We start from the raw sequence: 23,320 nt of genomic DNA, 5'->3' as shown, positions 1-23,320 counted from the left end.
CAAAGTAGCCGCTATTAAATTAAATGCTTAACTCAGTCAAAAAAAAAGGTTAGGGTCCTTTTCAATAACACCCTCTATTTCAAGTCACTGCCTTTCCTTAAACAGTAACTTTCCCAATCTATAAAATGGAGATAATAGTCCCTGCCCACCAGTACCAGCCCCTTGGAGTCTTGAGGCTCTCTAAATAATGATCACTTTTTAGTAACACAGCCCCAGAAAGCAGTTGACATTTCTAGCTTGATGCTATAAAGCCAGCTGATAAAACCTGATTATAATCTAGCAATTTAAATTTAAATGCGAGTGCCACATTAGAAAGGTGAGATTATGACTCACCTATGGCTATGTATTTCAAAAGAATTAGAAAACTTATTATTCTTAGGTGTCCTGGTTTTTCAATGCCTGACCACTGTTCAACAAGAACAAGATTACACACTCAGTTGACCCTATCAGAGCAAGGGCAGCAGTTTCCCTAAGACTCCACAAGCTCCCAGTGCCCAGGCAATGATGCTCCCGTGGCACCTGCTGGGAAGCTCTGACCTCTCCCAGCACCGGAAGACTAAAGCCCTTACCAGTGAGCATCACTTAACTGCTCTCGCAACTAGAGATCCTCTTCCTTTTGTCTGCCTACTGCCTCCCTGAAATACATACTGCATTAAATCTTGATCATGTTTTATGGACCCACTGTGAGTCTATGTTTCTGTGTAAAGGTCCATTTATTTACAGGAACAAAATTTGCTTTTGGCATCACCTCTGCAACTAGAAAGTGGTTCTTACGCTAATACACTAATTTACATAGTTAATGTGAGGATCACATAAGGTATTCTTTTACAAAAAAACAAACCAAAAACCCAAGGCTGATTATTCATTGAAGATAAAGCTGCAAATAAAAAACTAGATTATGACACAGTTTTAGTTTTTCAGTAAGACAAGGCTATATGTACTAACTAATCATTTTCTTGCTGCCATAAAATAGGACTAAAAAATTCATTTACCCTGCCAAATGTTACCCTGCTGTCTAGCATTTTAACCTATGAAATAAAATTTAGATCTCATTCACAACTGACCTCCTTATGCAGTACATCAACCTTACCAAATAATCCAAAGTGACATGAAAAAACCAACGTGAACAGGAAAAGAAAGTGGAGGTGGGTGTGTCAATACACAGCTATAAAGTTTTAATGCATTTAACAATTACTTATTCAGAAGAAGGTGCTAGGTACAGTATAGTAGCTGTGGTAAAGAATACAGAAATTTAAAAATATGCTAAAATGTTTACCCTTAAGTTGTCCAATTCCAAATTATTCTGGCAGATGACACCATCTAAATGCCAAAAAATTCTGCTAATTACAACCAGCAAAAATGTCACAAGTCCAACATTAAGGGAGATCTCACATAAATAAGACCAAAACAATAATTTCTTCCAAAAGTTAAGTTTTAAATTCCATCCCATATTAATGCTTGCACTAAAAGAAAAACAAGATGGAAAGGCTTATTTAGCAGTGTCCCAAGGTGCCTTAGTACACTTAGTTCCCTTTATTTCCCTATGTTTCTGAGCAATCCCCTATTTCCTCTAAGCACATGAACATTTGGAAAATATAACAGAGATAATGGCTTCTTCCCAATTACTTTCTAAGAGTTCAATTCTGGATGAGAATTGGTTTGTGGGTTAAGAAATAGTTTGATTTTGTATATTGGGGGGTAAGGTGAACCCTGAATCAATTCAAGTCTACAGTCATATACACCAGAATTTTTCTACTAACTGTGCCAGATACGATGAAACAGTTTTTCCTGCTTTCAATAAACAAAAGTTTCTTATAAAATATAAGTTGTACATAATCTAGGTCTGTTTACTCATTACCTTTGGGATAAACTAAGAATTCTTAGTATATGAGACCATCATAATCTGGCTTACTTACTTTATTATTTATTTATTACATTTTTATTTTTTTAAAGATTTTATTTTTTTCCTTGAGAGAGAGAGAGAGAGAGAGAGCATGGGTAGGGAAGAGGTCAGAGGGCAAGGGAGAAGCAGACTCCCCGCTGAGCAGGGAGCCCGACGCGGGGCTCAATCCCAGGACTCTGGGATCCTGACCTGAGCTGAAGGCAGATGCTTAACAGACTGAGCCACAGAGTTGCCCCCTGTGTGGCTTACTTTAATATAAACAGCCACATTTACCAAGAACCTACTGTGTGGCAGATAGTTCCCTAAATGCTTATATGTCCTATTTTCCTAAATTGGCACATCTTTGAGAGGAAGGTATTATCTTCACTTAAAAAATGAGGAAACAGTCTTTTGAGAGGTTGACACATCCCAAATCATGCAGCCATTAATGTAGCAGTGCAAAGAATCTTCTAAATGGTAGAAGTCCACATATTACAGTGAGCCAGTTAAAGTATTTTGGGCTAAGTGACAAAGATAGACAAATCACCCAACTCAGGAAACTGGTCTGCTCAAACTTCACAATTCCCCCGCCGTTTTCACTCTTCAGCATTGTTTCATCTTTCCCTCCTGCCTCTGCTTCCAAATCTAAAGAAGCTTTTGACAGGAAAAAAAAAAAAAAAGACAGAAACTCTGCACTGGATGGCACCACAGGGGATTATTTCTAAATCTGTTTGTGCTTTGTAGAAAATCCCCCAGGGTCTACAATATCTACAAAACTCTTTGCCCTACAAGATTCTTACAGACAGCTGCACTGGACCACCTATGGAGGAGAAAGAAGGGCCAGCATCCAGACACAATCCATCTGGAAAGGCATGTCAAATGTTTAAATATGAAATTATGTACTAGATAGAGCTGTGTGTGTTACTTAACTTCAGAAGTGTATTTGGAGGCTATTGTGGTATGGAAGGTAGGTAACATTCAGTTTCTACATTATCTAGGTCTTCCTTTTTCCACTTAAAAACCACATTGCCTCCTCCAGCTAGCAAGTCCTTTCAATCAAATGTTCCAGGTCATACAAGTTTCTTTCATCCTTTATATGCTTTACCATTGTAACCTCTTGACCCCTGGACCCACCTACACATCCATGTTTTGTTATCACACAAAGATTTGACACAATTGAAGAAAAGGTAAATATTAGTCGGTTTTAGAAGCTACTGTGTTTTTCCAGTCACAGATCACTTTCCTATTTCTATTAATTTGACTGTTAAGGATCAAACTGCTAAAAAGTTCTGCAACTTACCTGGTACTGAAAAATGTGCTTACTAAGATAACTTCCTCTCTTCACTATTTCCTTTAGTGACAAATGATAAGCACTTTACATCAACTAGGGTTGATGCTAGATAGCATGGTCTGAGAAGAGAAGCAAACTTCTGGGCCCAGCTTTATTTAAGCCAATCAAATCATTGTTAATGACAGGCAGAGGAGTGAAAATCTTTATTTCAGGACACTATTACTAAATAAGAATTATTCTTTGTTTACAATCAGTTTATTATTGATTTAAAAAAACCCCAAATTGGGGCGCCTGGGTGGCTCACTCCTTAAGCGTCTGCCTTTGGCTGAGGTCATGATCTCAGGGGTCTTGGGATCGAGCCCCGCATCGGGCTCCCTGCTCCGTGGGAAGCCTGCTTCTCCCTCCCCCACTCCCCCTGCTTGTGTTCCTGCTCTTGCTATCTCTCTCTTGGTCAAATAAATAAATAAAATCTTAAAATAAATAAATAAACCCAAAATTACATCTAAAAAATGTTAAAGTTCACACAAAAAAAATGCAATTTAAATCCTAAAAACAAACTTCTGAACTAATAATAAAGACACTTTAAAGACAAAAATCTCTCATATAATTTAAAAGCAACTGTTTACTACTAAGATAAGCTAAAGTATTAAATTAATATCCTGAAACACAGCCATATCAGTAACTAAAAATGTATGTTTACATATGTACATTTAGATGCCAAAGTGGCTGGGTTTATTCTAACAATTTTTTCATTAAGTACTAGCCAATTATATCATCCCAAAGCTACAAACATTTCCTATCCGTGCTGTCGGTGATTGGTGTATTCAGTGTAATGCTCCCCATACAGACTACTCTCTCAAAACAAAGTATTGTTTTACAGGAATCCAATCTGCTCTGGTTAACAATGGCCTATTAATATCCAGTGGCATTAATGCAAAGCTCAAAACTCAAGTGCCACAGATAAAAGTGGATGGTGTGATCATGTGACTTTACAATGAACCAAGTCAGCACTGCTGATTACAGTCAAAGAATTCAGTACTCTACCTAGCCCATCACGTTCTTTACTAGCCATTCAAGACTGAGTTACAACACTGTGCATTAAAAACAGCATAATGTATGCATTATTTCAAATCCCACACAACTTGCTAACTTCAACAAATAGATTGAATCTAACTCACCAGAAAACTTACGCCTCCCACTATCAATTAATAACATGACTCTGTGATGTACATTTCAAATTATTTTATTTTTAAAATAAGAAGGACCCAAAGTTTGTCAAGGATAAAAATACATGACCAGTGGCACCATAAGTGGGTAAAATATTGGAAAAGCAATATAGAGAACCATGTGATAGAAAAAACTATAGTTAGGGCATGGCATGCACTTGGTATTTCATGTACTTCTCACCGAATTATCATCTTTCTCATTTTTTTTTTTTTTAAGATTTTATTTATTTGACAGAGAGAGAGAGATAGCGAGAGCAGGAACACAAGCAGAGGGAGTGGGAGAGGGAGAAGCAGGCTTCCCGCTGAGCAGGGAGCCCGATGTGGGACTCGATCCCAGGACTCCGGGATCATGACCTGAGCCGAAGGCAGACGCTTAACGACTGAGCCACCCAGGCGCCCCATCTTTCTCATTTTCTATAGCAGGAAACCAAGGATCAAAGGGGGCAAGTCCTTTTCCTGAGGGTCACACAAGTATTAAGTGGAAAGGCCAAGATTTAAATCCCGAATGACAGCTCAACTACACATGCATGGTAAAGAACCTAGGGCAGATGGAAAAAAAAAAAAACACCACTTGATAAATACAGCTGCACTGGGTGAGATCCTTTTTTAATGGAGACCATTCTCCAACTGTGTGTAACTCAAATGGATGGAAGCCTTAGTAACTAGAAATATCAAAGAAGACAATCCAAAGCCAAGAGAGGAATTGGAAATTAAAGTGGCAATCTCCAGAGAAAAAAGGGAATGATGTCAAAGGTAAGCCCCAAATCTTTTTTTTTTTTAATTTTTTATTGTTATAAGCCCCCAATCTTGACTAACCATTAAATTACACAGGTATAGGGGGACCTCCCCAACTCAAGGAGGAAGGCTAAAAAAGCAGCAGCTGAAAACCAAAAAACAGAACAGATATATCAGCTACCACATAGCTGGGAAACAGGAACCAGTTTGCAGTCTCAACCCAGGCAAGTGAAATACTGGTGGAACAAAAAACAATAATCCTTAAAAGAAAAGAAAATAACCACCACCACCCGAAGGCACTACAATGTAATACCTACCTGTTCAATTTTTACTTCCAAGTATTAATAAACGGGGAACTATATATAACTCATAATTAGGAAAAAACAATCATTAGAAATTAATGCCAAGTAGGTCCAGGTGTCGGATTTAGTTGATAAAGACTTCAAAACATGGGCACCTGGGTGGCTCAGTTGGTTGAGCATCCGACTCTTGATTTCAGGTCAGGTCATGATCTCAGGGTCCCGAGATCCAGCCCAGTGTCAGGTTCCCCACTCAGTGGGGAGTCTGCTTGAGATTCTCTCCCTCTCTCTCTGCCCCCCCGAACCCCCGCACTGTCACTCATGCTCTCTCTCTCAAATAAATAAATCTTAAAAAAAAAAAAAAGACTTCAAAACAGCTATAATAATATGTTAAAAAACTAAAGGTGAATATGGTATCAGTGAATAATGGAAAGGGAATCTCTATAGAGAAACAGAAGCTGTATTTTAAAAATTAAGAAATTCTAGACCTGAAAAATCACAAAACCTGAAATGAAAAGTTCATTAGATGGACTTAATAGCAGAAGGGAAATGGCAGGAGAAAGCAGTGAAAAGCATTAACTTACAGACAGAAGAAACTTAACAAATCCAAAAAACGATACACACACAAAAAAACAGCCCCACGCACAAATGCTCAAAGACAAGTAAAGAGAAAATGATATGGTTAATGGCCTTCTTATCAGAAACAATGGCGGTGAGAAGACAGCAGAGGTGCATACTCAAAGAGCTGAAAGAAAACCCTGTCAACCAAGAAGACCACATCCAGCAAAACTATCTTTCAAAGTGAAGTGAAATAAAGACATTTTCCCATTAACAAAAAGAATTTTGTTACCAGTTGACCTCCTTTACAAGAAGTACTGAAGGAAAGAAAACAGTACCAGCAACACGGATCTACAAGAAGAAACAAAAATGAATGGAAATAAATGAGTATAAAATACCATACATCTACTTTTCTTTTCTTTTTTTAAAGCCATATGGTTGTTGAAAGCAAAATGTACAACACTGTACTGGGGTTTCTAATTTATGACAACCAGAGCACTAAGGAAAGGATTGTTTTAAAGTTCTTATATTTTAGCTGAAGAAATTCAATATTATCTCTAAGTACAGCAACCACTGAAATAATAATGCAAAGAAATATATACTGGAAAGTCAAGAGAAGAATTAAAATGGAATACTAAAAAATATATGATTAGCACAAAAATTGTCAGGAAGAGAGGATTAGGGGATCACAAAACAAATGAGGAAACAGTGAACAAGTATCAAAAATACCAAGCCTATTACAACCAAATTGCAATAGATGTAAGTGGACTAAATAAGTCTACAAGAGAAAATGCAAGTTTTGGTATAAATATCATATGGGTACATGTATGAGAGTATTACCCAAACACTCACTTAAACAGAAGATTATTGTGGGTGACAGAAAACTTATATTACTTATTTACTAATGATTAGTTAATTTAATGCTAGGTGGGAAGAGTCAAACAAAAAAACTGTGGTTTTAAAATGCACATAAAGGGATGCCTGGGTGGCTCAGTCATTAAGCATCTGCCTTCGGCTCGGGTCATGATCTCAGGGTCCTGCGATGGAGCCCCACATCGGGCTCCCTGCTCAGCGGGAAGCCTGCTTCTCCCTCTCCCACTCCCTCTGCTTGTGTTCCGTCTCTCACTATATCTGTCAAATAAATAAAATCTTTATAAAAAAATAAGTAAAAAATGCACATAAAAACACAAAAATTTTGTAAACTTTCCCTATCTTTCAAAGCTTCTATATTTTCTTTTCATAATGAAATAATAACAAACATTTTAAATAAAGTACAAAATGAAACCCCTGGAGTACATTCTTAAAGTGTTAGTTTTAAAAAGGATTAATCCTCAGCTTCTTAAAATTTGATATTCTAAGATGACGTGAGACTGAAATGTCCCAAAATTGTGTAGTTCGTTGACTCTCTTTTGTATTAAGATTTAAAACACTGTTTTAAAAAAATTTTTAAAATAAAACAAAACACTGTTGTAAATTTGTGCCAGAAGTATGCTGGATGGAGATGCTACAAAAACCAAAACTCGGGGCGCCTGGGTGGCTCAGTGGTTAAGCGTCTGCCTTCGGCTCAGGTCATGATCCCGGGGTCCTGGGATCGAGCCCCGCATCGGGCTCCCTGCTCAGCGGGAAGCCTGCTTCTCCCGCTCCCACTTCCCCTGCTTGTGTTCCCTCTCTTGCTGTGTCTCTCTGTCAAATAAATAAAATCTTAAAAAAAAAAAAAAAAAAACAACTCAGGAGCTATTCTTTAGATCCATTCTAAAGGGCTACTCTAGACTGCTATTTACTGAGAACTTTGTTTCTGCTTTTCATGATTTTCTTTTGTCTCTGATATGCTGGCTATCTCTGGATCCACCTCTGCCATGTTCATTTTCCCCTCTAATCTACTTTGCGCCATATTTGTTATAACTGTGCATAAAGTGTAACTACACAATCCACAAGTATAGGTATAGTGAATCCCTCTTAAGTGAAAGAATTTATGTTACTGTTGTTGCTTTAATTAAGAGATCAGCTTTTTTTTCAGGTCAGCCAATCTTCCAAATAATTGGGATTGAAACAGGTGAGGCTATTTAGCAATTTCTCCAAGCCTACAAATTTATAAATTTGCCTAATATTATTTCTAGAAATTTACAGAGTAAATTTATCAAGTAATTTATCATAAAGCTTCATTTCTAAAATAATAGAGCCTGCGTGTTTATGTCTGAAACCATTAGGTTCTATAAAAGAGAGGTACGAGGCACCTGGGTAGCTCAGTCACTTAAGCATCTGACTTGATTTCGGCTCAGGTCATGATCTCAGGGTCAGGGGATCCAGCTCCACGTTGGGCTCCCCGCTCAGTGCAGAGTCTGCTAGTCCCTCTCCCTCTGCTCCTCCTCCCACTCACGCACGCTCTTTCCCTGTCCCAAATATATAAGGTCTTTCAAAAAAATAGAGAGAGAGAGGCAGTACATTTCTCGGGAATAAGTCCAACTATTCCACATGAACTCTTCAGGATTCAGACTTATCCCTTAGTACTTATAATATGTCTGATTTCCCTAACAGGATTTTAATAGGCCACTGAATAAACAACATACATGTTCGTCCTAACACCTCACATGTGAGCTTTCAATTAACATGCCCACGTTTAAAAACAGCCATCTATCACTTACTGGCTATGAGACTTGGGCAAGTTGCTATCAGCCTCTGAATTTGTCTATCTACAATTTACCTGGTTTGGAAGTTTATTGTGCCCAGACTATAGAAAGCTCCTGAAACATGGTAGATATCCAATAACTGCTAACTTAATGCAATTCAGTATACAGTTATTGAAAGGTTAAAGTCAGATCTTTTTTTTTTTTTTAAAGATTTTATTTATTTATTTGATAGAGACACAGTGAGAGAGGGAACACAAGCAGGGGGAGTGAGAGAGGGAGAAGCAGGCTTCCCACTGAGCAGGGAGCCCGATGTGGGACTCGATCCCAGGACCCCGGGATCATGACCTGAGCCGAAGGCAGATGCTTAACGACTGAGCCACCCAGGCGCCCCATAAAGTCAGATCTTTGATAGTTACCACTTACCTATATAAGGGTATTCCAAAGTTGAGTATCACCACATCAAAAAAATAACAGATGTACTACTGTTATAGACATAAGCAAAGTGTAAGACTCTCAACATGCTCTGGGACACTGGTTCTCAAACCCGGCTCTCTGGAAATCACCAGGAAAGCTTTTGAAAAACTACAGAGGAGTCTGTAATTTTTGTCCAGGTGATTCTTTTAGAAATTTGGAAATCACTGGTCCATAAGAAAAGGATAAGGAGAGAGAGACCTAGTTTCAAAAAGATTCAGCCTCACCAAGTACTAGTTGTGTGGCTTTAGGCAAACCACAACCTTGTAAAATCAGACTGCTACTCCAAGACCTTCTTAAAACCTACTTCCTCCAAAAATAGATTTGAAGACCAAATATAGATATATAAGTTAAATTGCTCTGGAAACTTCAACACTTTATACAATATTAAGAAATTCTTCATAGCCTTTCCAATTAAAGACCCAGATTTCCATTCTCAGATGGAAATAGATACATTCCACTGATTCGGCAAACACTTCATGGATGGACTAATATGTCTAAACGTCTTTATGTAAGAAGGATTCCATGCAAAATTACAAGAAAATTTGACTCTAATAATTTTAAACTAGTGGTGACTATTTAATATGGAGGAAAAGAAAGGAAGAATGAAAGAAGGAAAAAAGTCCCTTTAAATATCACTTCCCTTGACAACACTAATTGATCTTTCTGTAATGAGAAATGTTCCAGCTCTCCAGTGGTCCAATATGGTAGCCATTAGCCCCATGTGGGTATTTGAGCACTTAAAATGTGGCTCTAGTAATTGAAAACTTGAATTTTTAACTTAAATTTAGACTTAGTTTCACAGCCACATATGACTACTGGTTACAGTATCATAAAGTACAGCCCTAGAACATTTAAAAATGTAGGTCTTCTGGGAGATGCATATGGATAGGGAAAGGCAGAGGAAACAAAAACTTAGTAAGATTCCTTTTATAACAAACTTTCTTAGGGGCACCTGGCTAGCTCAATGGGTAGAACACGATGAGACTCCTGATCCAGGGGTTGTAAGTTCAAGCCCCATGCTGGGTGCAGAGATTACTTAAAAATAAAATGTTAAAAAAAAGAAATTTCCTTATGTAATTTTTTTTGAAGATTTTCTGACTAGAAAAAGATACATTCATACAATAAAACTGACAAGTCCAAATCTTTTCTACATTATCTTCAACAACTGTCTGGGTATTTTAAAAAGCAAGCAATGGATCATGGGACACTACATCAAAAACTAATGATGTAATGTATGGTGATTAACATAATAAAAAAGGAAAAAAGAAAACAATAAAAAAATAACAAGAATTTATACAGTATTAAACTATAGGATACTGGAATTAGCACCAACTGAGAGAATATTTGTTCCAAGTTCCAACCTTGACTCAGGCAGTTACAAGTCCTGTGATTCTGGACAGTTACTGAGCTCTTCTGGTTCTTTTTTTTTTTTTTTTTTTTAAGATTTTATTTATTTGAGAGAGAGAGAAAGAGAGAGCACAAGCAGGGGGAGAGGCAGAGAGAGAGGGAGAAGCAGACCCCCCCACTGAGCAGGGAGCCCAACATGGGGCTGGATCCCAGGACCCTGGGATCATGACCTGAGCCGAAGGCAAACGCTTAACCATCTGAGCCACCCAGGCGCCCCTGAGCTCTTCTGCTTCTCAAACTCCAGATGTGAGTTTTCAGGGTAATCTGTCAAATGTCCTTTAGAGACATTTAGATAGAGACATCTATCTAAATAACAAATATAAGGTATGTCAAAGAGTTTTTCTTTTGTAATCCATTAATTTACAAAGAATGAGTTCTATTATTAAAAATGTATTGATTGAGGGGTGCCTGGGTGGCTCAGTCATTAAGCGTCTGCCTTTGGCTCAGGTCACGATCCCACGGTCTTGGGATAGAGTCCCACATCGGGCTCCCTGCTCGGCGGGAAGCCTGCTTCTCCCTCTCCCACTCCCCCTGCTTGTGTTCCTGCTCTCACTATCTCTCTCTGTCAAATAAGTAAATAAAATCTTTAAAAAAAAAAAAAGTATTGATTGAGGCTCTGCTACCTCAAGGCTATATACAAGGTACTAGGGACACATAATGATAAGTAGCCTCATAGTCTGCTTCTCACGGAGCTTGAAGTCAACTCAAGCCAACTCAAATAACCACATTAATAAATATATTATTATTAACTGAAATAAAGGCTCTCAGGGAAAAAGTGGTTTGTCCTAGCTAGAGGATAAAAGCTTCCTCTCTGAGGATAACAGGATTGAAGCAAAATCTTAAAACTGAAAAGTTAACAGTGTGTGTATGGGGGAGAAGGGAGGAAGAGTTCATGGACAGTATCATGTACAAAGGCCCTATGGCAAAGGAAGTACTGTGACACTGAGTAACACTAAGGAAGAGGTAGGCCAGACCTGGACAATGCAGGGCTCGTTTTAAGCCAAGGGATAACGTATCAATTCTGTTTTAAAAATATTCTGGGCATAACAGTGATGCGAGAGCACAGTGAATATGGAGAAATCAGTTAGAAGGCTATAGAGGGACATGCTACAGTCTGGGTTAGGATGGTAGCAGTGAAGATGAAAAAAATACTTAGGAAATAAAGGTGATAGAAAGAATCCAGTGATAAACTGGATGTGGAAGGATGAGAGAAAGCGTCAAGGATGACTCATATACTTCTCACCTGTGTACCACAATGAATAATGGTACCTCATCCATGCAGACATAGGGAACACTGGAAGAGGCCTGGCTGTTTTGCTTTTGGAAGGGGAGGGAGAAAATCCTAAGTTTGTGAGTATAGGGTGTCATTGAGATAAGAAACAAAAAAATCCAGCAGTCATTAGATGGCCTGAACTTAGCAAAGGGACGTGGGAAGGACACAAAATTTTGGAATTCATTAGCCTACAGATCATACAGCACAGGGAGAGAAAAAGAAAGACAGGGGAAGGAGAAAAGGCAGAATCAAGCCTTGAGGATGGCCAATTTGGAGATAAAGGAGACTGCATAAGACACTGGGCTGAAAGAGCTTCAAAATTAAAAGACAAAATGGTGCTATAGAAGCCAAAGAAAAGAAAAGAAGGCCTCAACAGATAATCAAATACTGCTGGAAGGTTGAATGCTGATGGGAGATGGGGCAGGGGAGGGAGGGGATAGTTTTCTGGACTTGATAATAGGGCGGAGGTCACTGGTAACTTCAACAAGAATTATTTACGTAAAATGTATTAAGTAGAAGGTCAGGGTCCACATGGGTCCTTTAAATCTCTACTGGAAAAATAAAAAATACCCTAAAGAGCCAACTACCCCCCCCCCAAAAGCTCCAAAATGACTCACATACTGAACTCCGTTAGAAGCCACATTGTTGAAGGAACTAATTCACACCAACCTAACAAAGAACCATCCCAGATGTTTCTATGATTCTTAACGTAGGTGAATATCTAATTAGTGAATGTTCAGGAACAGTATAGTGAAAATTTAAAACAAGGAAATTTCAGAGCCCAAGGGCTTACAAATCACCTGCCATAATTGCTTCTGCAGAGAGACAACATTCCACTAAGCTCTTTTTTGCTTTTCAGATTTTCCCGATCTTCTAAATAGACATCCTCGAGTTCTCGCTCAGTACTAAGTTTTTCATAATAGCTTTTAAAAAGCAGTAATATCAAAGGATAAAGTAGCCAGTGGCAGATGACAGCGTTTGTATTTTATTTTTTTAATATTTTATTTATTTATTTGAGAGAGAGTGCGCGCGAGAGAGACACAATGAGGAGAAGCAGGCTCTTGGCTGAGCAGGGAGCCTGACACGAGGCTCAATCCCAGGACTCCAGGATCATGACCTGAGCCAAAGGCAGCCGCTTAACCAGCTGAGCCTTCCAGGTGCCCCCGCTTTCGCATTTTATATGAGACACTACGGATACTTTTTTTTTAAGATTTGAGAGAAAGCACGCATGCGCGCGCACGCACGCACTCAAGCGGAGGGAGGAGCAGAGGGAGAGGACCTCAAACGGACTCCTGACTGACCAAGAGCCCACTGCTGGGCTCCATCTCACAACGCTAAGACAATGACCTGCACCAAAATCAAGAAATGAATGCTTAACCCATCAAGCCATCCAGAAGCCCCACCACTGATACGTTTTTAACTTGAACATTTTAAGTTGTTTTCATTGTTGTCCATCCCTCACCTTCTGGAATCGACTCACTAGTTGCCCACCCTTTTGTACCCTTTTTGAAAAACTACTGGTTTTCATGACTTTCCCTAATATTTGAAGAATACAAGCACATTTTTATGCTACAAATTAAAACCATTTTCTTAAATACTGTTATTTCACAAACCAGTGGCTGCCATTTTATTAGTGTTTGCCCCATGGTAGAACTAATTTGCAGAATGAAACCCAACTCCAGTCCATCTCCCAAACTTGCTCTTCCAAAGTCCTCCCCATGTCCATAAATATCAACTCCATTCTAAAGAAGGGAGAAACCCCGGCATTATCCTCCCACACACCCCTCATCCAAAACATCAACAAATTCCAACAATTTGACCTTTTAAACACACCCAGCATCTCAGCACCCCTTACCACATCAAACACTGCTACCTCAGATTTGTTCCTCACTATTGTTCCGACCTCCTCTCCTATCATTCTCCCTCTTGCTGGCCTCCTTGGTTCTTGGTCATGCTCAATACACTTCCACCTCAGGGTCTTGATGTTCGTCATTCACCTGCCTGGACTGCTCTTCTCCCCCAAGTATTTGCAAGGGGTGATCCCTCACTCCCTTCTTGTGTCTGCTCAGCATCACAGAGGCCTTCTCTGACTACCCTTATATAGCACAACATTGGCCATCACCATCTATCCACCTCTAAGTTTCTTCACAGTACTTACATCTGACCTATTTGCTTACTGACTCCTACCACCAGAATGAAAGCTCTGTGACTTGGCTGTGTTCATAGCTGTATCTCCAGCACTTAAAACAGTGCTGCTGTTGGTGCTCAGTGAGGCTTTGTTGGGTAAATTCATTTCGCTTCAGCATGGAACCAAAAGGATTACAACTTTGGACTTCCCAAACATTTATATTCGTCTCATGGGATTGGGAACGTGAGTATGGCAACACAGATACACATAGAGAAGACATCAATTATGATAGCAGTGTACAGTCCTGCCACATTTTAAATCCCAAAGTTTATCTTTCCTTCTACCCAAGCAGTCAGCTGGTGTATACCTGGGCGACTACATAGAGTATTACAGATAAACCACACTTCACCTCAAGTGCCATGGGTTTAGCAAGGTGAAGCCCCTGCCAAAAGTGCGGTATCTTTCAAGTTTGACTTTGCCATGTGCAAATATTTCTTATCAAGGTCCTACCTTTATTCAGTCCTGGAACTCCTCTACTCCTCCCCTCTTCATGGGATGTGACCCATTCTTTCCTGCAGGAAACTTGAAGGACCCAAGTTATGTAATAAAGTCATTAGTCGTGTGTGAAATTTCTTGTCCCAGAATCAACAGAGCCCACTCAAAGAAGCAGCTACACAAGTTAGTGGAGATAACATGCTGTTTAATGCTTTATTTGAAGTCCTTAAAAAGGAAGAACTGCCTACCCTGATACATTCAGTGAACAAATGTTTATTAAGTACCTGTTCTATGTACGGAGATACATGAGACACAAGCTCAGATCCTATGAAAGCAACAGTCATATTCATCACTGATTACATTATCACAAGTGTTCCTCCTCATTTCTCTCAGTTATACCATCATTCCCCCTTCTCGAAGTCAGGGCAGAGGGATGATGTTGGTAATCCCCAATGTGTCTTCCTCAACATCCCTGCCATCTCAGAGCAGGTCCAGGGACAGGGAGGAAGAAGAAGAGAGAACAACAAAGAGAAGCTACTAGGTCCTGGCATTAGAGTCAGAAAACCCTGGGTCTGACTTCTAGTTGTTCCGCTTTCTATGAGTGACATTAAGCAATTTCTTCAGCTTCTATGAACCCATTTTATCACAAGTAAAATATGTGTAAGACCTGTTTCTTGGGAATTGTATGAAAAACCAACAAGCTCAATGAGACATAAAAGACATTAGATGTGGTTCCTCTCTCTTTTTATTAATGAGAAAGGTTGTAACAGAGAGGCCATATGCAAAAATGACATACCACCAGCAAAAGGTGCCCAAGCCTTGACTAAGGACAACTGGGCAAAGGTAATTCTACCTTTAAAACTGTTTTAATAATGCTTTAATCCTGTAGAAGCTATTATGGATTGTCCATCACTCAATTCTTCCATATTTGATCATCATGCTTTCCATTATACGTGTTGAAGTTGCCCATCAAATATTAATTTGTTTGACCTCCACTTTTAAATTTCTCCTTGTAGGGGCAAGAATCAGTACTTTGGACTTACTTTTTGAAAAAGATTAAACAAAAAAAATCAATTCCTGGTAAGAGCCCTGAAGAGCTTCTGCCTTCTTTAAAACTCCTCTCTCAGCTTCCCTGACACTGCTACCCTGGTTATTTCTCACCAGCGTAGAGGCTCCTTCTCACCCTTTGTTAGTGTCTCCTCAACCTCTAACAAACCTTTATATATTCTCTACGCCTAATCCCAGACCCCATTTCTTTTCTGTTATCTACCCACTCTCCCGGAGTCATTTCAAGTCCATGACTTTAGACACTCTCTCTCTATACACACACACATACACTTCTTTGTATTAGATATACACATGTATATACACACGTACATATATACACATGCATGTGTACATACCATATACACACAAACACATACACATTCCTATAGATATATATTCTGCCCTCCTCCCTCAAAATGACTCTTGGAGTAAGATGTCTTATAAACTACTACTCAAACACAATTCCTTCTTTCCCCTCTCAAATCTAGTCCTCCTCCTGTATTCACCATCTCAATAGTAGCACCGTCTATTCAGTTGCTCGTCCAAAACCTGGGAATCAGCTCCTCTTTCACTCCCACATCCAATCCACCTGCATGCGATTCATTCTGCCACCAACTCTTATTATCTGTAACTCAGTAATAGCTTGGGTCTCCCTGCTTCCATTGTTGCTCCTGCCAATCCATTCTTTATCCAGCAGCCAGAGATGATATAACAAAACAGATCATGTTGCTACCTCATGAAAAATCCTTCAATAACTTGCCACTACATTTATAATAATATCTTCTCCTGGCCTCCTATAGTTCTTACAGTTCTTTGGACATACCACTCTCTCCTCTCACTGTATTTACACACACTGTTTCTTTGGCCTGGAATGCTGTTCTGCCCTATCATTAACTTACCCTTTAGGTTTTAGCTTCAGTGTCACATTTCTTGAAAAAGACCTCCCCAATCCGAATTAAAATTAGGTCTCTTTATATCCTTACTAGTATCCTACACTTTCCTCACATAAGCCTGAAAATAAAGCTTGTAACTATCTTACTTGTGCAACCATTTGGTTAAGGTATATCTAAACAAAGTATATGTTTTGCTAACCACTCCATTATCCCACAGTACCAAGAGCCATGTGGCCAACACTTAAGAAACTCCTCTCTCCAGTAAAAATTTGACAAATGGAAAACTCATAAGTCCTGGCTCTACAATGGCTGCATAAGACACCATGGGAGTGCACTATTCCACTTCATCTGGATTTTCAGGGAAAAAACTTTAAAGTCACAGTGGTGGGTAAAGAAAGGAATTCAAGTAGAAAAAAGACTATATAGTCCTTTCCCCTAACAGGTTTCTAGAGTGCTTGTCTTTTACTTCTTTTGTTCTTTTATAAAACCTAGCACAGAGTTAGATCCAGTTAAGGTGGAAACTGAAGCACTTAGTGATCAAAGTAGACTGTGTGACATCAATCAAGTGCTAGAATTAAATGCTACAAAATTCTAAACACGATGATTCACTGAGGGCTAAAAGCATTAGAATAGGTTTTATGGAGGTAAAAGTATATACAGACAGGGTGAGGAACAACTTTTGGGGATCTAGTCAAACTACGCTAGAACCTCTCCTGCCCTCCTTCAACAGCAGTTAGTCTCTATAGTCAGATCTGTACTCCTTAACATGACGTGTTTCTTCAGTCCATTTGCGAAATTCTAAACAAAATTATTTTCCATATGAGGTTCTATGCTTAATCTAATAAACCTTTTTAACTGACCGACCATAAAGGACCCAAGTGGCAGAAGGTAAAAAAAAAAAAAAAAAAAAACTACAAAGAATTCATTACACTACCTGTTGCATAAATGGAGCTATGAACATAACATTTATACACTACATTCATCATGTAGGAATTAAGAGAATCTAAACTGAAACCCTAGAGTTTCTGTACTTTCTGAAAGGCCAACATAGATCAAAATAACATGGATGGAACTAGGGGATATTATGCTAAGTGAAATAAGTCAATCAGAGAAAGACAAGTATCATATGATCTCACTAATATGAGGAATTTGAGAAACAAGACAGAGGATCATAGGGGAAGGGAGGGAAAAAAGAAACAAGATGAAACCAGAGTGGGAGACAAACCATAAGACACTCAATCTCAGGAAACAAACTGAGGGTTGCTGGAGTGGAGGGTGGTGGGAGGGATGGGGTGGCTGCGTGATGGGCATTGGGGAGGGTATGTGCTATGGTAAGCACTGTGTATTGTGTAAGACTGATGAATCACAGACCTGTACCCCTGAAACAAATATTACATTATACGTTAATTAAAAAAATAGAAAAAAATAAATGCAGAAAAAATAATAATAACTACATAAGCCATTATTTTCTAGGCACTGAACATGGGCCTTGATGTTCTTTTCTTTTCTAATCTTCAAAATAACCCCAAAGCTGAGGAAGATGAGGCTCACAGGTTGGGTAGCTGTTTCAACTCTACAGCTAACAATACAAGTTTTCTTTTTAAGACACTATAAACTGATCAAAAACACCCAAACAAAAAACCCTCAAGTTTTGGAGAACCTGAAGTGCTTTGTTGTTCATAGATTTTAGAATAACAAAAACTTTCCTAGGATGTTTACAAGTTCAAGGTATATAATATCCTTCAATTCAAAAACCCTTTTAAAAACTTATGGGTAAATATAGACTGCCTTACTACTTAACTATTCAGCTTTGGTGCAACCAATCTGAAATACAGCATATGATATTTTTAATAATAAAAATGCCATAATAAAAGGGAAATTACCAGCTATACATCTACTTTACAGAGATTTGGAGTTTGGTTAGGATAAAAATAAATTTGAAAGAAACTACAAGAGTATAAATGTTTTAAAAATTGTTTGTCTTCTGATATGACAAAATACCATAATGGAGTAACAGAAGTAGTATTATCCAAAGCTAAATGATGTCAGGCTTTTAAAGAATCAGTAAGCTGTAAGGATTGGGACCTCTGTAATTATTTCAAACTGTATGAATGTTACATTATCAAACACTAGGACAAGTACAGCCTTGTATAAAATGAGTGTATGAGATCAAACAATCACCCCTGAAAAAATTACATACTTTCTGTATTTAAACTTTTCCACACTATCACATCTCAGCCCAGGTGGTACCAACTCTTTGCATTCACAAAATTTCATCAACGTAATCATTTTACACTTGTTAAAGCAGGCGTCAAGTAATCCCAACTCATACAAGTTAAATATTAATCAAATTTCAAAAGCATTGAAGTTATCTCAAAATAATAATTTTACACCCTGAAGAAATAAAAATTGGATGTGGCCATAAAAAATAGAATTATGGAAACCAGTAGACTTTTAGGGATGGTTTTCTTTTAACAAAGTGTAACTACTTACACAAGACCCCTGAATGTCTTTCAATCTAGACCTCCTCCACAGAGGGGAAAAAAAAAATTCTTTTGTTTCTTTCTTTCCCCTCCCCCTATTTTACACTTTGCCCCCCAACTTTTTATATAGTCCTTGCCCAAAAAGTTTATAATAATAAAAATAGATTTATGCCATTATCAGCAACAGGGTATCCTAAGATTTGTATAATCCTTTGCATATTCAAGACAGCAGTAATTTGAGCTTTAATAATTCATAGACCACAAACACACCCTGTTAAGATTTTCTTTTCAAACACTACTGTTCCCACTCTCGGGACCCCTAATAGGTATACATAAACCATACAACACAACCTTTAAAAAGGACATCTAAAAAGATGGTAGGTGCTCTCCACTCTCTCCCCAGAGCCATCCTCACCTAAACCTCCCGCACACTCCCTTCTCGGGGCCCACAAGCACAACTATCATTCAGAGGGATGTTAAGACTGTTAAGCGTGGGTGAGAAAGAAAACGTACACCAGATACACAAGTGGATGGTGAAGATTGTTAAATGCACTCTCTTCTATTACCTAACTAGCTTAACCCGCTGCAAACTTTTAAGAGATTAAGTTACATTCCTCCGCAATCCCACCCTTGACAGCTGACTGCAGAGATGCCACGGGTCGCGCACGTCCATTCCCGCCACCTCACCCATGGCGAGCCGGCGGCCACATCCCCGCGGTCCGCGAGGACCGGAGGACCAGCGCTTGGGAATGAGGGAGGGCTGGGAGAGCTCACCTTTTCCAGCTCATCGTGGAGCTCAGCCAGGCTGGGGCGGAGTAGCTTCTCGCCCAGCTGCGCTGCGGTGTGCCGGTAGTGATCGATCCTGGGCACGGCGTCCATGGTGTTGTGGCCAAAGGTGCGCAGGTAGTAAGTGTTGGTGTGGGTATCATAGTAGTAGTGCTGGTGGTGCCCACTGCCGCCGCCGCCTCCCGAGTGCAAGCTGCTGCCCTCGCTCAGCACTGTGTCCCCGCCGTTCTGGAAGCTCACGTTGGGCCCGTCGCCTCCGACCCCCGCCGCATCCGACAAGCTCTCGTCAGCAGATGAAGAGGCAGCCGGGTCCACGAAGTTCACGCGGAAGCGGCCCTTGGCTTCCTCGCTGCCCTTGCCTGGCCCGCTTTCGCCGCTAGCTTTCCCGTCCGCTGGGGTCTCCTTACCCCCAGCCCCGGCCCCAGCCGCCGCAGTCCGCCCCGCGTTCTCGGAAACGAGGTCCACCTGGAAGCGGCTCTGGCTCGGGGTGGGCCCCAGGGGTCTGCCCAGTCCGTCCCCGGCTGCCGCGGCGCCCTCACCGCGGACCCCGCCACCGCCCCGGCTCGCGGCCGCAGCATCCTCCGACACTGAGGGCACGGCAGTGCCGGGCAGATCCACCCCGGCGGCGGCCAGCGCGGCAGCTGGCGGCGTCTCCCCGACCCCGGCCAGCCTCGGGGCGCCGGAGGAGGGCGCCGTGGGCCCCGGTTCCATCGCCGCCCGACCCCCGGCAGACTCCGAGAGCCTGGCGGACGTCGCGGGCTGCACGCCCTCCGCCGGCGGTGCCCGCGGCCGCAACGCCAGGTGACGGAATCGCTCGCCCCTCCGCCCGCCCGCCCGCCGCCGCCGCCGCCGCTAGCCCGGACCAGCACAAACACAGCCGGCAGCCGAGTCGGCGCGCGAGTGCAGTAGGCGCGGGGCGGGCCCCGCTGTTTAAAGCCTCCGCGGGGCCGCAGCGGTGGCGGCTCCGGCAGCAGCACGCGGGAGGCGGGGTCGGCGGCTCCTCCGCCCCTCAGCCCGCCCACCCGCGGTCCCGCAGTGTCGCGCGGCAGACGCTCCCTCGGCGGGCCGGCCCTCCCGGGCTTCTGCCAGACCCCACGCTAGAGCTGCCTGCGCGAGGATCGCGTCCGTTCAGTCCGCGCCGGGCCTCGGGCAGCGCGAGCAGCACGAGCAGCGCGATCAGGGAGCAGGCGCGGCGCCGTGCCGCCTCACCGCCGTCGCCGGGATCTCCGCGCCGCTACCTCCTCTTCCGTCGCCCTCCTCCCACCCCTCCACCTCCTTCCCCCGCCCCCTTTGCGGCGAAGAGGAGAGGGCCCCCCGGCCGCCTCCCTCTCTCCCCGCCCCTGGGGCTGCACGTCAGTGGGCCGGCGGCCCAGGCCTCGGCAGAGCCCGCTGCGAACGGCGCCCAGCCCGGCGGGCGAACGGGCGTCGGAGTCCTGCCTCGGCGCACGCCGACTGCTGATGCGCCCGCGGCAGTTGCCACCACCGCGGAGGCTTCAGGAGCTCTCTCTCTCTCTCTCTCTCTCTCCAATCTCTCTCTTCTCTTTTTCCTTTTTTTTAAAAAAATTTTTTTTTTTTAAGTTCTGAGCTCGCAGTACTTGGGCTGAGCCGGCGAGATCTCGCGAGATGCTGCCGGGCTACAGGGCCGCTTCACCTCAGGCGTGTGGTACCCGAGGCGGTGCTAGAGCTGCCGGTCGCCCCCCGCTCCGGTGGGTGATGCCGGGGATTTTCCCGTCCGGCCCGCAGGTGCTTCCGGAGTTGCCGGCAAGGTGCGCCCCCAGGCGAGGTCGGCTCGCGGCTCCGGCCGGCCACGACTGCCCGCCCTTACTCCAGGCCTGAGCCTAGGGGGAGGCAGGATTTCCTCTGAGCCGCCTTTGAAGCGGTCGACTCCCCGCCTGGCCGCGTTAGATTTGCATAACCAGAAACACTCCCGTGGAGATGCAGTGGGTGTGTCCACACTTCGATGACACCTGTATTTTAAAAGCTGTGATGTTTGAAGGTGAGAAGGGAGCTAAGTTGTGATACCGTATCGTTTCAAGACGATTCTTAGCTTGAGGCATTTCCAAAAATGATGGGAAGCTCAGCTCAGAAGCGAATACACAGCAGTAACTAACCGTAGAGCCATGACTAACTGTGGAGCACTAACCGGGAACTTTCGGCGTGGTTTAGGTTGTGAAGAATTCCTGTTTTCCTCCTCTCCTCTGCAGGCCTGTTTTCTCTTCTGTGAAATGTAGGGAGATATAGTGATTTTGCAACTTTCTTAGCAGCAGAATCTATTTTTCTTTTTTTTTTTTAAAGATTTTATTTATTTATTTATTAGAGAGCGAGCGAGAGAGAAACAGCATGAGAGAGGAGAGGGTCAGAGGGAGAAGCAGGCTCCCCGCCGAGCAGGGAGCCCGATGCGGGACTCGATCCCAGGACCCCGGGATCACGACCTGAGCCAAAGGCAGTCGCTTAACCAACTGAGCCACCCAGGCGCCCAGCAGCAGAATCTATTTTTAAACTAAATTCTACCCACAGCTCCACATAAAAGCAGATAACGACAACGAACTGTTTCTTCCATCACTCACTCGTCTTTTATTTATTTGTATTTATGTATTTTAAAATTTTATTTCTGGGGATAAGCACCCTCCTTGGTTGAACCCTGGAACTATGACCCAAGAGCCCTAGAGTTCGCAGAATTATTTGGAAATGCTGTGAACAAAGTTGCAACCAGACAATTTTCAAGAAATTGTGATACCCATGATCTTAGTCGACCTTGGCAACTTTTCGTCTAAATTTATTATTTCTGTTGTAAAAATGGAGAGAGGAAGGAATCACGCTCCGATCATGTAGCCACGGTTTTTAAAGTTCCTCTTCAGCTTTAGTGATAGGAGAAAACCAGGAGAGGCCAGAAAAATCAGGTGGCCCTTTAGGCAGTACAGTTGCTACTGGGGCATTGCTGCCTCAGTAGCTGATCTGTGTGGTACCGTAGCTAATTTGGTAGCTGTTGAAATTCAACATTCATTGAGCTGAACAAAAGGTAAGCACTTACCATGAGGTGCTCTGTGTTTTGGGGATATGGCAATGAGCAAAGCAGACAGTCGCTTCCCTCATGGAAATCATAGTCTAGCTGGGGAGAGAGAGGCAATAAAGTTAAATGGATACAATAGATAGCGTTGCTAGTGGTGCACGTGAAGGGAGGAGAATGGGATATGTGTGTGAGATGGAGGTGGCAAAATTTGTCATGGAAACTGAGAAGGTGACATTTGAGTGAGGTAGTGAGAGATATGTATATTTGGGAAAATAGTGTTCCAAGCAGAAGAAAAACAAAAACTGCAAGGTGAGAGAGCATACCTGACTTGTTCTTGGAATTGCATGTAGGCCAGTGGGGCCTATAGGCCTGCTTAAGGGATGCGGAGAATCAAGGGAAATTGTGTAAGAGTTTAGGGATCGGGGGCATAAGAGACCAGAATGGACCCCTTTGGCTTTTGAAAGGACTTTGGTTTTTAATTTGAGTGAGATGGTATATTAGTTTGGACTGTCCTAACACAATACCATAGACTGAGTTGTTTAAATAATAGAAATGTATTTCCTGACAGTTCTGGAAGCTGAAAAGTCTTAAGCAGGGCGCGAGCATGGTCAGCTTCTGGTAAGGGCTTTCTTCCTGGCAGGCAGGCAGCTGTCTTATCACTGTGTCCTCACATGGTGGAGAGAGAAATCTGGTGTCTCTTCTTATA

At 42.0% G+C, this 23,320-nt stretch overlaps 1 protein-coding gene across 2 annotated transcripts in view; it reads right to left on the bottom strand.

Annotated features, from left to right (window-relative positions):
• Positions 1–20,542, bottom strand: part of SLC12A2 (solute carrier family 12 member 2) — a 100,980-nt gene extending 80,438 nt beyond the window's left edge. The window contains exon 1 of one of the 2 annotated variants that reach the window (XM_021702155.2): positions 19,593–20,542. In XM_021702155.2, the coding sequence (XP_021557830.1) occupies positions 19,593–20,315 (723 nt within the window). In that variant the 5' untranslated portion in view covers positions 20,316–20,542. The remainder of the gene's footprint in view (positions 1–19,592) is intronic. The other variant, XM_044917091.1, reaches the window with a different exon arrangement.
• Positions 20,543–23,320: the final 2,778 nt, after the last annotated feature.

The sequence above is a fragment of the Neomonachus schauinslandi genome, chromosome 7, assembly GCF_002201575.2.
Source record: "Neomonachus schauinslandi chromosome 7, ASM220157v2, whole genome shotgun sequence".
Taxonomy (NCBI): domain Eukaryota; kingdom Metazoa; phylum Chordata; class Mammalia; order Carnivora; family Phocidae; genus Neomonachus; species Neomonachus schauinslandi.
The sequence above is the reverse complement of the archived record's forward strand: the minus strand, read 5'-3'. Positions and strand labels throughout refer to the sequence as shown.